General features: G+C 51.2%; 1 protein-coding gene across 1 annotated transcript in view; it reads right to left on the bottom strand.

The window, feature by feature from the left end:
* Positions 1 to 1,730: 1,730 nt before the first annotated feature.
* Positions 1,731 to 12,320, bottom strand: part of ZNF687 (zinc finger protein 687) — a 50,977-nt gene continuing 40,387 nt past the window's right edge. Inside the window, exons 4-9 of the mRNA XM_077841013.1 lie at positions 10,669 to 10,845; positions 8,296 to 8,458; positions 7,202 to 7,501; positions 6,703 to 6,815; positions 6,080 to 6,221; positions 1,731 to 5,397 (exon numbers count right to left, since the gene is read on the bottom strand). Of these exons, the coding sequence (XP_077697139.1) occupies positions 4,924 to 5,397; positions 6,080 to 6,221; positions 6,703 to 6,815; positions 7,202 to 7,501; positions 8,296 to 8,458; positions 10,669 to 10,845 (1,369 nt within the window). The 3' untranslated portion in view covers positions 1,731 to 4,923. The remainder of the gene's footprint in view (positions 5,398 to 6,079; positions 6,222 to 6,702; positions 6,816 to 7,201; positions 7,502 to 8,295; positions 8,459 to 10,668; positions 10,846 to 12,320) is intronic.

The following is a 12,320-nucleotide window of genomic DNA, read 5'->3' on the forward strand; positions in this document are numbered from 1 at the left end:
GAGGAGCACCTTGGCAGGCATTGGGCATCTCTTCTCAGGAACCAGCACCCACTGCTTGGACTCAGCGGGACAAGACCAGCTTCTCGGTCTTGTTGTGCAGGGTAAAAAAAAAAAATCTCCTTCCTCAACTGTATAAAAAGAATAAATTGATAGTTTATTTTCTACACTAACCTCTGTGCTGCTTTCAAAAACAGCTGCAGATTTTTAACTCATAGATGAACATCGATGAGGCTTGCTCGCTTTGTTGGTATTCATTGGCTCCCATTTTATGCTGGAACTGGAGAGCCAAATCTTCTCAACTGTTATTGGACAAGGCCAGCAGGCTGCTTGGCTACCTTAAAGCGATTTCCTTGAAACCCTACAATTCCTCTTCGTTAATAGTTACTACTGAAGAAAAACTACCAGGTAATCAAGTGCACCATTTTGGCAGGCACAGGAGGACACAGGAAACTCATCGAAGAGCAGGTTTCCCGGGTTAAGTTCAGCTGATGTGATGTGTTTTTTACCTTACCCAGCAGGGAGGTGTCCCCTCCATTCCCTTGGAAGACTCAGATGCTCCTAAAACCCTAGGTAAATAGTGGAATGAGTTTTCCCTTCAAACAAAGGCAACAGCAAGTGGATGGCAGAACTGGCCGGTTCAGTAACAGAAGAGCTCCAAGTCCCTGACACTAAAAGGGCCTATGCTGAAGCCTATGTCAGGGGAAATGGACACTGCTCCAGCCACAGCCATGTGTGTTTTAAAAGGCAGTATTGTTCTCATCTCATCATTTCCTCTTTGCTGAGACTGCAGGGAGCTTCTTCCCCAAGTGTCCAGCCGCCCATTCAAGTTTCCTACCCCGTTATGTGTCTGAAAGAGAGACTTTAACGAGCCTCTTCCTCAGCTCAATCCCGGACAGCATAAATCCTCTAGTTTTGTCTATGCTGTAAAAACCAAAGACAGCAGCTTGTAGACGTTCCAACAACATCTCCCTCCGCCTCCCGGTAATAAAGTGCTGTCTAAAGGAACCTGCACCACCTTTCATCCAGCTTCATACGCAACCTGTCCCAGCCCTCTGGGACCACATCTATCGACTACATTTGGCCATGCAGACAGTGCAAATGCCACATACCTGGGTTAAAGGGGGAAGTTTCAAAAAAACCCTGCAATTAGAGTCTTTAACAGCTCAGCTGAGCCTTGCCCTGGTGACGAAAGTCAGCGTAATTGCTCTGCAGCTGGCGATGCACCAGGCGTTCAAATCCAATTTCCACTAGATCAACAGTAATAGCATAGAGGGAACGCTGGCCTTTATAGCAAGCTGCTGTGCTAGCCCTTAAAAAGCACACCTACTTTCTTGCAGGCAAGTTTATCCCTCCTTTTACTGTACCGCTGCTCACTGGGAGATCCTGCAGCCTGTACAAAAAGATGCAATTTTTAAACCCTTATTGCCAGGCAAATATGGTCTTTGCAAGATTACCGTGTTGCCATCAGATAACTCACTACATAAGAACCTGGAGGGATGTTAAGAGGTAAGACTGTCCTCCACTCTATGCCTTAATACAACACAAACTAAGCCACTGTGGCCGTGAGCCATTTGGTACCCAGGCCATGTGACACACACCAGACAGGGGTATAACCACATTTCGACCTAGAACCGGCTGCGGAACCAGGCCCCCAAACAAACTCCACTGAACATGACTGTCTCTAGTTAAAACTGTGGCAACCATTTAATTAACACAATGTACAGCAGAAGTTAAACCACTAAAAGTTTTAATTGCATTATTACTACAAGAATAAAGAATACCTGAGAGCCTTTTGCAGTGCCCATATTTTTAATGTAGCATAATCAGTTCACAAACCCCCTCTAAAAACAAAATGCAGTCACTTTTTTTAAAAACAGAAGTCAATCTAAAGGCACTGAAGTGCATGGGAAATAAAATCACCAAAGATTACAAAGCAATTTGTTTATCTTCTTCTCTAAAACTGTAGAAACTTTAGGTTCGTCTATATTATTGAACAGCATTTACACTTTCACAGCTCCAAGCGAATACATTTTTTTTTAAAAAAAGTGTAGGGTTTTCAGGGTGGGGGGTGGGAGAAGAAACAGTTAAGACAAAGCAAAAAACTGGGAGGAAATTTAAAATATGTAGTTACCTTCATTTCAGCTTGGTTACTCTTGCCAGTGGAACTTAATGGCTTACACACAGTTACCACTCCACTGCTGACCGTGACGGAAAGCAGGTTGTAACAACAAGCGTTGGGAATATTGGATTGCAGGTTTATACAGTGAAAGGTTTGAGGTTTTTAAAAACCCCACATGCTGCTGCATAAACATGCAGTTGGATCCAAAAAAAATTGTTTACTATGAATTAAAAAACAACCACCGCCGCATTTGTTCCTTTCAACCAAACCGTCTTCGGAGGGGGAAGAAAGTTTATCCCATTGAACTTAAAACCAGCAAATCCTTGTTCCTAAACAAGAAAAAATAAATCACAACAGTAGCTCTTTTTTAGTGTATGTTACAGAACTTTTTACAGTTTCAGAGTTATTCACCATGGAAAAAAAAAACCCCAAAGTCACCGAAATAATTACTCACACAACACCCTAATTGAAGCACAGAAGCCAAAGCAACAAACGAAACAAGTTGAAATCGTTTTTCCAAACATGATTTAAGGATGCAGCCATTTGCACAAATTTTGAAAATTCTCGTGGATGCTGCTGCAGTAAGGACAGTCCAAACCTGCTATTAAGATGCGTCTGAGCCCTTACCTTGGCTGTGATCTTGGTCATGGGGTCTAGGAATGTGCTATCGGTGAGGTGGTAGGTGCTGCACTGGCAGATGAGGGACCCAGAACCCAAAGTGTGTGTGGGGGGAGGGGGAGAGAGAAGAGATGAAAGCTGAACCCAAAGGGTGAGTTTCAGGGCAGTGCTTGCTCTGATCAATGGACATGGCCTGGAGTGGGGTTTTCCCTGCAGATCTTGGATCGAGGCCCTGCAGAGGTTGCAATGCCAGCTGCCATGATTTAAGTGTGTACCGGTACAACAGGCAGAGCCCACCGCTGCAGCCAACGGGCCTGTGTGTGCGCATATGAAAGCATCTAAGTTAATCTAAGAACTGAATTCTGCATAATTTTTTTTTAAAAGAGGGTTTGGTTTCCCCTTCTGCTTCTAACAAAGCACGTTCTCTTACCCTCTAAGTTACCCTGGTTATTTACAACCAGCTGGGACTTTAAGGACGTGGTAGGTTGGAAAACCCTGGCAGAGGTACTTTGAACAGACTCTCTCAACTCCCTTGGATTCAAGATCCAAGTTCTCCTGGCAGCCCCAAGCAAGGAAATGGGGTTGCTACCCTCTTCTGTTACCAGATTCTGGGCAAACAGCATTTCCAAGCAGCAGCAGAGATCAGGGGCCCATGAAGTTCCACCTCATCCCACCGATAAGATTAAAGCCCAGCTCTCAACCAATAAGACCTGGGGGAAGGGGGGTCCGGGTGCATCCTTTTGGGTGCCGATTCTCTCCCCCCCCCGCCCCAAAATAAAATCCCCACCTGCAACAAAATCTCTGTTTTTGATCAACTGTTCTTTGACCCTCACAGCTGTAAAGAGATTTAGTATTTGCTGATAACTTGGTTCATTTTTTGGTAAAGAGAGAAGAACTCACAAGCAGAGACCATTACAAACGCTAGCAAGGGGGTGGGGGAAAACTTAATCAGGACGAATCACCCCTCTGTGGTTTCGAGGGATGGCCTTGGGAGGTAGGCAAGGATCAAACTAAACTGTTTCTGGCTTCTCAGACACCCTTTATATAGTACATGCAGGGTTAACTGCACTGCTCTGGCTCTCGGTCCATTTCCCTGCCAGACCTCACTTCCTGAGGTTATTGCTTTCATTTTCAAGACACAAACACACACACAAACACACACACACACACAGAGTTGTGCAGCTCTGTCACCTGCAGCTTAATAGCCAAATGTTTCCTTTTAAATTCAGGCCACTTGCAGCCGTCAACCCTGTACAGATATTTCAGTTAGTACAAAACCCAGAATCGCATTAAGTTAGTGCAAGTGAACCTGTGAAGAGGATTCATGACACATGCATTCAGTGGGTGAATATAGTTAGTGAACAAACCACGAAAACTCGGATCGATGCTGTCAGTTAAGATCCCAGGCAACTACCCGAGAGTCAGGTCAAGATTTCTTCCCGGAGCTCCAGATGAAAATACAAAATAAGCAACATTACTAAAAAAAAAAAAAAAAAAAAAGAAACCCCCAAAAGTTGGATCCTGCTGTGAACATCCCAGCCAGTCCCCTATCCTGGGCAGCGGCTGGGGGCTTCCCCCACATCAGCGCTCCTGGAGAGAAAGGCCTCCCTTCGGACAAGTCCGAATGCGGCAGAGGCATGCTCCCAGTAAACGGGGGAAGCTCCCACCAGAAAGAGCAGAAACAGGGCTCAGGAAAGGTGTGACATCCTGGCACCGGAGCCCTGCCCTCTGAGCTGGGAGACAGCTCCCTGGGCTACAGACCACGCTGGGTAGGGACGACTAACTTCCCTGATCCAATGAGGGGAAGCCACCGCCCTCGACAATCTGAACACGTGCTCGCATACAGAGCAGGCCGCATCCCTCGTTATCATTCAGAGCAGCATACGAACCGTTTGCTTGCCTGTGTAGTCTCGGAGCTAGGCTAGACCTGTTGCTTCCCTACACTGTAAACCAGCCCAATTCCCCACCTCGCGTTGGGCTCAGCCGGGCCAGCAACCGAGAGAAGCCAGAGAGCGGATCCGTCCGACATTCCTCTAGGTTTATAAATAAGGATCTCGTTTCTCTTCACAGCTTACATATCCAACCTACGTACTGAAACGGTGCACAGAGAGGGGAGGCCCAGCTGGGAGCCGGCCCTACAAGCTCTGTGCAGAGATTATATACACACACTGCCCTCTCCCTCGCACCTAGTTCTCGGGGCTCACGTTCTGCCTGGCTCTGATGAAGGCCATGCCATGGGTGCGGAAGTGCGTCTTCAGGTTGAGCTGAGTGTCAAAGCACTTCCCGCACACCTTGCACACGAGTTTACCGTCGGCCGAGCGCTGGGCCCCTCCCTCGTGGCCGCTGCGGGGGCTGGGCTCCTCCACCTCCCCCGCCCCCTTCTTCTTCTTGTGGGTGATGAAGCGGTGGCGGTTGAGAGAGACCTGGGAGGTGAAGCAGAGGCCGCACTCCCGGCACTGGTGGGAGCTCTCGTCTGTCCTGTGCTGGGGGATGTGCTCCTGGAACTCGGCCGCGCTGCAAGCCACGTAGCCACACTTGCGGCAGCGGAAGGGGGCTTTGCGGTCCACCTTGGGGTTCTTGGAAGGTGGCGTGGTGCTGTCCGGCTCCTCGCTACACGAATCGCCCTCGTCCGAGGAGAGCTTCCGCTTCCTGCTGGACACCTGGGGGGAGGAGTTTGGAGAGGCTTGACCCCTAACGCTGGGCAGGGCCTGGGCCCTGTGTGCTTAAACTGCCTGTGCCAGACAAAGGCCTGCCCCACGCGCGGCAGGGGACAGGAGCAGCTCCAAGGAGCTCAGACAAGATGATTCTTTGGCTCCCTTCTAGCTGCAAGATCTCTGGCTGGATGAAAATCCCAACACAGGATCAGCCAGCCCTGGCAGCGGACTCAGCCCCGCCCGCATCCGCTCCTTGGCCTAAATACACTCACGCCACAGCCTCCGCTCTGAAGCGCAGCCGCCCTGGCTTCCCTGCTGCCGCCGGCCTTTCAAGCCTACCAGTCAGACAGGAGACCGCCAGCCAAACGCCCGGGCACCGCACAAAGCAGTGCTGGCAATTCAGCTGGGGCCGGGCCAGGATTCATGCACTAGCGGGAACGGTGCTGAGGGAGGAGTCCCATAGCCGTCCTGCTAGCGCCCAGCGACCTTCTACCTCTGTAAAACCCCCCTGGAGACGAGATTCTTTGCTTCCTGCCCTGCCCTATTGCACTACGTTGCTGTGGGTTGTTCTAATGGCAGCCATGTTCCCCCCGAGAAGTGGCTGCATTGATTGTAAGTTATTTTAACCCCTCCGCCCCCACTCTCTCACAGCTGCGAGCGTCCATCCTTGCAGCCATCGGCCCTGTACCTGCAAGCTTCCGGGTCCCATCCGGGCAATGACGACCTCTTGGCTCTTGGTCTGGTCGGTCACCTTTATCCCGTGCCGCACCTGAATGTGCTTCTCCAGGATCAGCCGGCTGCTGAAGGTGCGTTTGCCTTCGGTGCAGTACCTGGGAGGGACCAGAGCCAGGGAGGGAATGAGGCTCCCCGGCACCTCGCCCACTGGAGGTGGAGGTGAACAACAGACGACCCCTAGACCTGGTCTACTGCTTCCATCTCAAAGCGCTCTGTGGGCGTCAAGCCCACTTCCCACAGGGAAACTGGCTTGGAGAGGTGAGGTTACCTACCCAGAGGTCACACAGTAAGGCAGTGGCAAAACCAGGCCTAGAACCCAGGAGTCCCGACTCCTAGTCCCCTGTTCTAACCACTACAGCACACTCTCTCCCCAACAGCAGGGCAGGAAACTCAGGAGTCCGACCCCTTCTGGAGCTGAGACTAGATCCCCAGGAGTCCGAGCTCCCCACCTCCCCCAGCTCTGACAGTCTTGCGGACTGCATGAACACCTCCCACCCCGAGCTTCGGATGGAAGGGAGGGGTGAGCTAGTTCGCTTTCACCCCTCGAAACCAGAAGGCACGGAGGCTGCTCGGTACCGGCAGGGATAGACTCGCTTGATCCCCTCGTGGTTCACTCGCACGTGTCTCCGGAGGCTGGGGGCGGAGCAAAACGAACGCTCGCACAGACGACACGGGAACTTCTTCACTGACTGGAAGAAGCAAGAGAACAGGTCATGCCACATGCCCTGCCATTGTGTCAACTCATTCTCGAGATGGCCCCTTCTCCCATTGCATGGCGCTTTTATTGGGTGGGGAAACTGAGGCACAGAGAATGGGTCGCTTGCCAAGGTGACGCAGCAAGTCAGGAACAGAACCAGGAGACCCAACTCTCCTGCTGTAACCATTAGACAACACAGCCTGCCCCAGCCAGGAACGGACCCCAGGAATCCCAATCTGCAGGCCTCTGTTCTGTACAATATACAAAACACTGCCTTCCCTACCACCTCAGTGTTCCAACAGGGCCAGGTTCCCAGTGGATAAACTCCACCAGCTCTCCTCCCATTGGGCCAGCAATCGCCCTGGGATTCCTTCTCACCTTCCCGTGATCCTTCTTCATGTGTGACACATACTCGTCCCTCTCCGGGAACCAGGAGTGACACATCCCGCACGTCCAGCCGCTGCTTTTCGACTTGCTCGCATCCGTCTTGCGCTGAAAGCGGGTCCGCTTTGCCTTGCGCAGCTCTGGGGAGCTGGGCGGCTCGTCTTCCTCCGAGGATGAGGACGAGGACTCAGATATCTTGGAGACCGGTGCTTCCACGGGCTCCTCCTTGGGGGTGAGCAGGGCGACCGGCTTCTTGGTGAGATCCTCCTTGGGTTTCTGTGGCTGGTGAGTATTCTGTAAGACACAGACAGGGGCATCAGCCTGACAAGGCTCGGATCCGGGTTCCGGCAGCAGCCCATGCCATGCAGCGATACCGGGGGGAAGGCAGCCAGTCTTCCCCCAACTCTGCCATGCTGGAGAGGACAGACATGTTTTCCCCCTTCCCCTCCAAGGCCATCAGCTTGCATCTGGAAGCCTGAGACTCCCATTAGCCCCACGCAAGCCGGCAGCTACGCTCCGGGATGGGGAAAGGCAAGAGGTGGACAAGTCAGTGAGAGCGAGAGCGTTCCTAGCACTGCACGAGATGGCAGCAGCACTCAGTGGCCCTGATCAGGGCACCCCTGTGCTAGACAGACACGTACAGACACCGAAGAGGCAGTCCTTGTCCCAAAGAACTAATCATCTATGAACGTACTGGAAAGGGCTAGCCTGACAAATACTAAAACCAGTTACACAGGCCTCTAGGGACCAGCACACAGATACAGGCCTGAGCTGGTTCACAGGCCAATCCCAGTGCAGGTAGCGTCCCGCTAAAGACAGCTGAACACATCCGGGCACCAACACACTGCCCTGCCAGACGGAGAACGTCCAGGCTAGGCCTGTGGAAAGCTGGGTCTTCAGTGAACAGCAGCATTGTGGCAGCTCCGCAACATGGTTAGGATCATCCCCACTTTACATGTGGGGAAACTGAGGCACGGGGAGGGAGTGACTTGCTCAAGGACAGAGGGTGTCAGGGAATAGCGCTCAGGGGGTTCCTACTCAGATCTCACCTACCTCTCTAGTAAACGGGGCCCCAGTGCCTGACTCACCTTCAGATGTTCCAGCATGGTGCGTTTCTGGGCGAAGAGCAGCGGGCAGTCGGGACACTTAAAAACGCTGACCCTCTGGTTGAGCAGGTGTTGGTCAAAGTGAGAGGAGAGCAGGGGCTTGTGGGTAAAGACTGTGTCACACATTGCACATTTGTAAATCATCCTTAAAATTGGGGCGGGGGGGGGGGGAGAGAAGAGGAGAGGCGGGTTAGAAATAATCAATGTAAGTTTCTCTGAATTTGGTTCAAACATGAAAGCCCCCCAAGGAATATTATTTACATACTAGGGGCCAGCTGAGATCAGGGCCCCATAATGCTAGGTGCTGTATAGACAGCGCCTGTCCCAAAGGGCTGACAATCTAAGACAGAGTCAGAGCGGAAGTGACTTGCCCAAGGTCACCCAGTTGCTCAGTGGCAGAGGTGGGGATAGAATTTGGGTCTCCAAGTCCTGGGCCAACATCCTGCCCACCAGGCCACGCTGCTCATTAAAGATAATTCAATCTCTTGAGTTGTTTCCCCGAATCTCAGCAGCACACTGGAGAATGGCGGACACTGTGTGCTTCCAAAGGGAAGCACAGATCCAGCTGACCTACCCTGAGGAAAGTTTCAGATTATTTTTAGCTCCTCTGATGGAGGGCAGCAGAGTGCTGGGTAGGGAGAGAGACTCTCTAACAGAGTTCTTATCTAGCACCTTTCATCCAAGGATCTCAAAGCACTTTCTTCTCGTTACCACTCAACCTCCAAGCCCTGATGTATTTAGACCCATTTTACAGACAGAGCCACAAAAAAGCTAAAGTTGAGTGGCTGCCTTGGGCCACCCGCAAGTGACTTGGGGCTTGTCTACACTGGAAACAGTACAGCGCCACCAGTGTGTTAGGATATAGATCTTTAGGCCTGTCTGTAAAGGCCTCTACTCTAATTTAGGTGTATTCTTATCACTTAGCTAGTTCTAGAGGTGTAAATAACTAGGTAAGAATCAAAATCACTGTCTGCCGGTCTAAGGGCCTTCTCTTACTGTGACAGTCTGAGGCCCTGTTCTTAGGCTAAGGCCTTTGGCTAAGCAGCAGAGGCAGCCATAAGCTGGGAAGCGGCCGGTCACATCCTCACATCCCAAACCAGTCACATTGAAAGAAGGTGCTATTGGGCTGTTAGGATACAATCCTGTCCTGATAATGCCTATCGCCTCCAGAGAAAGGGAAGTGCCTAGAAGATGTAAAAGGAAACTTAGTTTGATAGCATCCTGTCTGGCAAGAACTCACTTATCAATAGCTGGGATGTGAAATCCTCATTTCTTTGTTGTTCTATCACTGTAGTCCCCATTTCCCTATTGTTTGTCCGTATAGTCTGTCTGGTTCTGTGATTGTTTCTGTCTGCTGTATAATTAATTTTGCTGGGTGTAAACTAATTAAGGTGGTGGGATATAATTGGTTAAATAATCATGTTAGGATTGGTTAAGGTATAGCAAAGCAGAACTCAAGTTTTACTATATAGTCTGCTATAGTAGGAGAGGTGATGTTAGTCAGGAATCAGGAAGTGAGTGGGGAAAATGGGAACAGGGAATGGGGGGTGTAAATTGGAATCATGTTTTGCTAAGGGGGGGGAATGGGAACAGGGACACAGGTAAGGATCTGTGGTGTCAGAGCTGGGAAGGGGGAACACTAAGGAAGGAAACTGGAATCATGCTTGCTAAAAGTTCACCCCAATAAACATTGAATTGTTTGCACCTTTGGACTTTGGGTATTGTTGCTCTCTGTTCATGTGAGAAGGACCAGGGAAGTAAGTGGGTGAAGGAATAAGCCCCCTAACACAGTGCTTCAGTGTAGATCCTCCCTACAGCGACAGGAGGACTCGTAGTTAATCTGCATCCCGGAGAGGTGGTAGCTAGGTGGACAGAAGAATTCTTCCATCGCTCTTGCACTGTCTACGCTGGGGTCAGGTCAGCTTAACTACGTAGCTCAGTAATGTGGATTTTTCACACCCCTGAGCACCATAGCTGGGTTGACCTAACTTTTGAGTGTGGACCTGATCTTAGGGGTAGAAACAGAACCCAGGAGTCCTGTGCTGTAAACTCAAGAGCTGCTGCCGCTCTCCAGATCAGGCTGAGCACTGTCTAGTTTTGCAAAACACACCGTGGGCTCTTTAATGACAAGTTGTCAGGGCCTCTGGTTTTCCCTCCCATCTGACAGGCAGCGGCCTGAACAGCAGTGTGCTCCTAGCGACTGTACTTATTGAGGAACAGTCTTTCCTCCATTCCCTCCCGGAGCACCAGAGAGTTTTCCTCAGAAGTTTCCCCGCTCCAGCTATTGACCGGGTGGGACCCGGGGTCTGTTCCCCAGATCCCAGCTCGCGGTGGTACCCGGCTGAGGTTACTTACTTGGACTGCTGATTGCTGAACCCCGGGTGCTGCGTGTAGATATGAGCATGGGCGCTCGGGGCCGACTTGAACGCCATGGGGCAGATCGGGCACTTGTGGAAAACCTCGCAGTGCGAGGTCTGGATGTGGGACTTAATGGAATTCACCCCTCCGAACACCACGGCGCAACTGGGGCACCTGGAGGCAAGAACACACGGTAAGGAGGCAGGAATAGGTCTGGGACTCCCCTCCCACGCCCCCTCCCCCCCCGTACCAGTGAGCAAAGATGGCCCACGCTGGGCTATGCGCTGGCAGAGTTCAAAGCAGGCTTAGTGGAATGTGCCCAGTTGGAATTCCTTTGCCACTTTCTAGAGGCAAGTGCATCTGCTGCTCTTTGGTCCACCTCTCCCCCCGACCCGGATTTTAGCCCTTCGGTGGGGGTCACTGTCTAATGGTTAACAGAGTAAGAGCAGGGGACAGCTACTCAGTACAGTCAGCTAATGCATTCCTATCTGATCACTGTGCTTACAGAGGAACCCGAAGAGATACACAGGGGCGGGATCAAAATCAGCCCTGCTGGGAGTGAGACATGTGGCCCTACAGGCAGAGAGAGACTTTCAAGACAAAAGCAGTCTAACAGATTTCTACTTGGAAACGATCGGACGAATACAGGGACGTTCCCACAAGCTGCTTGTCTGCAGCCAGCTGCACTTCTCTGCTGCGAGATCTCTGCCCCAGAGAGCCTGCGTTACTGCCCAGGAACGGGCTGACTCACTAGAGCATTTTGGATCCTTCCCGCAGGGTACAGGAAACTGTTCAAAGAGGGAGAGAGCAGGAAACAGCACCAGTTCTGAGTTCTGCTGAAGATAATTGATGTGCATGGAATAAAAATACCACCTATTTCTCAGACAGTGCTTTCCTCAAACCGCTTCACAATCTGTAACGTATTTTTAAGAACGGCCCGACTGGGTCAGACCAAGGGTCCATCTAGCCCAGCATCCCATTTCCAACAGTGGCCAGGGCCAGGTGCTTCAAAGTCAATGAACAGTACAGGGCAATTATCAAATGATCCATCCCCTGTTGTCCAGTCCCAGCTTCTGGCAGTTGAAGGTTTAGGAACACCCAGGGCAGGGGGTTGCATCCCTGACCACCTTGGCTAACAGTTGTTGATGGACCTATCCTCCAGGAACTTATCTAGTTCTTTTTTGAACCCAGTCAGATTTTTGCCTTCACAACATCCCCCTGCAATGAGTTCCACAGGTTAACTATGCATTGTGTGAAGTTCTTCCTTATGTTTGTTTTAAACTTGCCGTCTACCCTCAGAACACCCCTGTGAGGCAAGGCAGGGCAGGGCTATTCACCATATTGTACAGATGGGCCACAGAGGCTGACTTGGCCAAGGTCACACAAGGGGTTTTGTGGCAGAACAGGGAACTGAACAGGTCTCGAGTCCTAACCGCTGGAGCATCCTTCTCCTAGCTGCTGGCAACAGGAGACCGGCTGGCAATCCTGGATCCAGAAGGCTTCTTTATTAACAGGCCAGGTGCACCACGGGATGAGTCAGGTTCCTGCCAACAGTCGGCCTGCCGTGGTGTCTCAGCCCTGACCCAGAAGGGCCAGGCTCCACCACCATTCACTCCTTGGCCTCTGTTGAGATTGATAATCCCAGGGGC

The sequence above is a fragment of the Eretmochelys imbricata genome, chromosome 24 (genome assembly GCF_965152235.1).
Source record: "Eretmochelys imbricata isolate rEreImb1 chromosome 24, rEreImb1.hap1, whole genome shotgun sequence".
NCBI classification, from domain to species: domain Eukaryota; kingdom Metazoa; phylum Chordata; order Testudines; family Cheloniidae; genus Eretmochelys; species Eretmochelys imbricata.